Genomic DNA, 5,506 nt, shown 5'->3' on the forward strand with positions numbered 1-5,506 from the left:
TTGGCTGTAGGGTGGCCCTCACAGTTTGCTCCAATACTGTTAGCAAGGCTTATATATAACAAAAAGCCATATCTAGGGTTGGGTACCGAGGCCCGGTGCCTAAATGGCCGGTGTCTACCGGACTGAATAGCTACTGCCTCATTTCGGGGCTAATGCAATGCCTGCTCTGTTCTCTGACTAGGACTGGGCATGGAGAACCGCTTCCTACTTGGAATCGTTTGGAAAAATTTGGTTTTGAATCCGACCATCGGCTCCAAATTTAACACGAGCAAGTTTCTGGTTTCCATAGCGCCCGTCGTATTTCCAGGCGCTTGTTGTGTTGTGTGGGTTTATTTTACGTTGAAAAAGCCCGGTAGAACTGTAAACCAACATTGAATAAATATAAACTTTTCCTCTTATCTATGAAATAGGCATGTGACCCATCTGAACTACACCCCTCAAAGAATCGAGAAGAACCGGAATCGAAAGGAAGAATCGGAATTGTTAAAATCCAATTTTGATGCCCAACCCTATCTCTGACGCTCCGAAACAGACGTTAGACAACAGAAGCATCGCTGCATGGGACGCTAGTTAACACTAAACCTGGCAATAGTTAACGTTAGCATACCGTTAGCTAGTAGCGGGATTGATCACGGTTAAAATGCTGACAGCTAACGTTAAACGGTGTGTCTGTATTCCAACAGCGGGACGTCCAACAGTCTGCAGCTGCCGTTGTCGTAAAAACACAGACGGTGCGTTTACTTGAAACTCGCCTCGCCAGCCTCGTGGTGCATTCAAAGTTATTGGAAAATACTCTTTTCCCATCTAGTGGTTGTTTTTGTCGTTTACCAGCAATTTACTGTTGAAATAAGCTATCGTTATAACTAAGTGGGATTACATATGACCTTAGCAATAAACAAGCCCTTCTTAAACGTCAAAGACATCGTTTTGTGTTCCTTTAAAAATATATATAAAAGTATATATAGATATAGTATACTATAAAGTATCAGTGTTGTAATGTAACAAAGTACAAATACTTTACTACTGTACTTAAGTAGAATTTTCACGTATGTGTACTTTGTTATTTATTTTTCCGGAAACTTACTTTTACACCACTACAGTTCCTAAATAAAATGTATACTTTTCCACCACTACATTTCTTAGTTACTCGTTACTACAAAATAGAAATCAGAAGAAATTTGTTACACTGGAAAAATGCAGGTTTGGCGAATCATTGCTCCTAAACTGCCAAGATAATATACGCTCCATTCCAGTTGGTGACCTGATGCCTGGATGACCACCTCGACGACAGTGGTGATGAAGATAATGTTACACACCGTTGGCCATAAAGTTCATAATCAAAGTGTTTTTTTATTTTTACTTCTAATACTTAAGTATATGTATTATCAGAAAATTACTTTTGATACTTAAGTACAGTAAATATCAGATACTTTAAGACTTTTACTCAATTAATATTCTAAAAGGAGACTTTAACTTCTAGGTCCTAAGTCCTTTTCTGGTTAGATACTTGTACTTTTACTCAAGTATTGCTTTGAAGTACTTTATACAAGACTGTAAAGTATCGGTTCAGGCCAGGGGTGACAAACTCAGCTTCCCTAAGGGCCACACTTGAAAATGAGAATCACACCAACGGCCAGACATGTATTGCTTTAAGTCATCGAAAAAAGTCAAACATCTTTGACTGTTTTATTGCATGTCTTCTCAAAGTTTGGTCGACAAAAATGTCAAAGAAAATGCCAAAAACGACGGAAAATGGGTCAAAAATGTTGAAAAAAAGCGCCCAAAACTTTGTAAAAAGTGACAAAAACTGAACTTGTGAATCTAAAATGATATGGGGGCCAGATCAAACGTTGCAAAGGGCCAGATTTGGCCTGGGGGCCTTGAGTTTGACATGTGTGTGTGTGTTTAGGCACCGGCACCGTTTTAAAAGTATAGTTTTAGCACCGGTATCGGAAAAAACCCAAACCATACCCAACCCTAGCCATATCTCCTGAATGCTTTGTGGCTTTGCAGCCACATTTGGTGGCCATGTGTAGAGATGATGTCTGAGTGGCCAGGACAAAGTTGGTGCCATTTGGCCAAAAGGTGGCGCCATAGCAGCATCATCATCCAACTACGAAGGTAGGAATCTCTGTCTGTATGTCTGTCCTTCGCACATCCCAAGAACCGCTCATCCAGTCAAAGTCACAGTCGTCAGGACCGAAGGAAGCGCGGTGTCAGATGTAAAGTAAAAGTTCTCCTCCTCCTTCCTGTGGACGCTCATGTGTTTGTATAAATTTCCGCTCTGTGTAAAAGATTTCTGACAGACTGAGCAGCTGAACGGTCTCTCTCCTGTGTGGATTCTCATGTGGTCATTCAGATGTTGCCTTTTTCCAAATCTCCTCCCACACTCAGAGCAGCTGAATGTTTTCTTACATCTTGAATCATGTTTCAGAGAGTTTAAAGCTGACTGAGGTTCTCTGGTCTCCTTCCAATCAGCACTGTCATCAGTCTCAGGTCCAGAAGAGTCTCCAGTCTGGTCTTCGGTCTCTGGTTGTAGAGGTCCACCAGCACACTGATGGATTTTGAGGCTGGTGGACCAGGCGAATCTTTGCCCACAAAAACGGCAGCTGTACTTTTTCTCTCCGGTGTGGATGCGTACGTGTCTCTGCAAACTATCCCTCTGTGTGAAGGACTTCTGACAGACTGAGCAGCTGAAAAGCTTTTCTCCTGTGTGAGCTACCAACTGTATCTTAATTTCACTGCTCTCAATAAAACCGTTACCACACTCCAAACTGGTAAAGGGTTTTTTGTTTTGGTGAGTCATCATGTGTCTTTTTAAACCTCCTCTCTCGCTAAAAGACTTCTTACAGAGTGAGCAGCTGAAAGGTCTTTCTCCGGTGTGCGTCATCATGTGTCTCTTCAGATTTCCACTTGAAGTGAAACCTTTACCGCACAACGAGCAACTGGGAAGCCTCCCTCCCTTGTGGATGATCAAATGTCTCTGTAAATATTGTCTCCGTGTAAACGACATCTGACACACCGGGCAGCTGAAAGGTTTTTCTTCTGTGTGGACTACGGCCATGTGTGTCCGTAAACCTCCTCTCTGTGTAAAAGATTTCTTACAGACTGAGCAGCTGAAAGGTTTTTCCCCTGTGTGAGTTATCATGTGTCTCTTCAGGGTTCCACTTTCGGTGAAAGCTCTACCACACTCAGAGCAGCTGAAAGGCTTCTCTCCTCTGTGGATTCTCATGTGTTTTTGCAAGTCTCCAATCCGTGTGAAATATTTCTTACAGTCTAAGCATCTGAAAGGCTTCTCTCCTGTGTGAGTCATCATGTGTCTCTTCAGATGTCCCCTTTGGACAAATTTTCTCCCACACTCAGAGCAGCTGAATGTTTTCTTACGTCTTGAATCATGTTTCAGAGAGTTTAAAGCTGACTGAGGTTCTCTGGTCTCCTTCCAATCAGCACTGTCACCATTCTCAGGTTCAGTCTCAGTCTCTGAAGAGTCTGAAGCCTTGTCTTCAGTCTCTGGTTGTAAAAGTGGATGTGAGTTCCTGGCTGGTTCTGGTCCTCCACAGTCCTCTCCATCAGCTTCTGTTTCCATCCGACCAACACATTTATGTCTTTTGACATCAGAACTCTGGGCAAATCTGTTGTTACAAAAACTGCAGCTGAATATTTTCTCTCTTGTGTGGACTACCATGTGTGACCGTAAACCTCCACTGTGTCTAAAAGATTTCTGACAGACTGAGCAGCTGAAAGGCTTCTCTCCTGTGTGGATTCGCACGTGATCTCTCAGATGCGCCTTTCGGCCAAATCTTTTCCCACACTCAGAGCAGCTAAATCTTTTCTTACATGTTGAATCATGTTCCAGAGAGTTTAAAGCTGACTGAGGTTCAGGCTCTGCCTCTCTCTTCTCCTCAGTTTGACTCTGAGGAAGCTGTGATGACTGATGACCGACACATTTATGTTTTTTGACCTGTGAACGCCAGACAAATCTTTTGTTACAGACACTGCAGCTGTATCTTTTCTCTCGTGTATGGACTCTAATGTGATCATACAGATTTGACTTGCGGCCAAATCTTTTCCCACACTCAGAGCAGCTGAATGTTTTATTATGTTTTGAATCATGTTTCAGAGAGTTTAAAGCTGACTGAGGTTCTCTGGTCTCCTTCCAATCAGCACTGTCATCAGTCTCAGGTTCAGAAGAGTCTCCAGTCTGGTCTTCAGTCTCTGGTTGGAAAAGTGGATGTGAGTTCCTGGCTGGTTCTGGTCCTCCACAGTCCTCTCCATCAGCTTCTGTTTCCATGTGTTGAGTTTGTCTCTGATGAAGCTGTGAGGACTGAGCTTCCTCTTCATCATCTTCACTCTTCACAGGGACAGGAGTGAATGGGAACTTGGTGATATCAGCCTCCTCCAGCCCTTGAAGCTGCTCTCCCTCCTGACTGCTCCACAGTTCCTCCTGTTCCTCTTTAATGTGTGGGGGGGGCTCTGGCTCCTGCTGGTCCACACTGGAGCTACACTCCTGCTGCTCCTCTTCACCAACAATCACTTTCAGAACGTCTGGAGGTAAAGCTGAAACACAGACAGACATACATTAAAATATCAGTCTCAACAACTGCTAATTATCTGAGATCACTCTGATGAGGACGCAGCCCCATAATGAAATCATCCGATTTCTCCCAGGTCCCCACAGATCATCAGTGTTTCCTCTGTGTTGATTGGCAAGTGGCGCACCGCCACAGTTACATTTCTGCTGCCACGCCACGGTATCAATGTACAAAAAGCCGTCTATCAGCAGTGATTGTTACGAGTGCAAGTTGGAGAATAGCACGGACACACGCTTCACACCGTGAGTGGGAACACGCGCCACTCGGAGAAAAGGGAGAAAGAAAAAAGAGACAAGGCTGTCCGGAGGACCCAGTTGAGATGGCATGTGTGCATCCTTGAGAACTGTAAGTCGTATAACTTATGTTGTCAGTTCATTTAAGCCTGTATTAGTCTATAGTTCTTGCTAATTTAAATTAAGTTAACTGGTGATTTTCGTTTGTATTCTTCACCTGTTAGCTAAACTGCACGTGGCTGTTGATTCGATATAATAGTGATTGCTGAACGCCCTTGCTCATGTTTGTATTTTAGGTGCATTATTTACATGCTGAAGTAGTTACACTGCATTAAGATAATGTAATTAATAGTGGGTTTGTTGTTATTATTGCATATATATATATATATATATATTGAACTTTGTTTCCGAATCATAACGCTATTATTCATTACTTATTTTTCAGATGAGTTTGTTAAAATATTTCTCTAAGAAAAGGAAGACACCTGATGAAGATAACCAGGTATCCTAAGTTCACATTAGCTACACAGTGTTTAAGGGAAAGACAGAGCTACCATAACCATTTAGACTATAGCCGTCGTGTGTACTGGAGGGTAGCGCGCTGCACTTCAAAGCGCTAGTTGGGATAAGTGAAAAAAAAAAAAAAACTCTGTGCAGGGACGTCACAGTAGACAGTAGATT

At 42.8% G+C, this 5,506-nt stretch overlaps 1 protein-coding gene across 1 annotated transcript in view; it reads right to left on the reverse strand.

The window, feature by feature from the left end:
- Nucleotides 1–2,152: 2,152 nt before the first annotated feature.
- LOC116034651 (oocyte zinc finger protein XlCOF6-like) overlaps nt 2,153–5,506 on the reverse strand; it is a 5,678-nt gene continuing 2,324 nt past the window's right edge. Inside the window, exon 3 of the mRNA XM_035993283.1 lies at nt 2,153–4,557. Coding sequence (XP_035849176.1) covers nt 2,171–4,557 — 2,387 coding nt within the window. The 3' untranslated portion in view covers nt 2,153–2,170. The remainder of the gene's footprint in view (nt 4,558–5,506) is intronic.

The sequence above is a fragment of the Sander lucioperca genome, chromosome 16, assembly GCF_008315115.2.
Source record: "Sander lucioperca isolate FBNREF2018 chromosome 16, SLUC_FBN_1.2, whole genome shotgun sequence".
NCBI lineage: Eukaryota > Metazoa > Chordata > Actinopteri > Perciformes > Percidae > Sander > Sander lucioperca.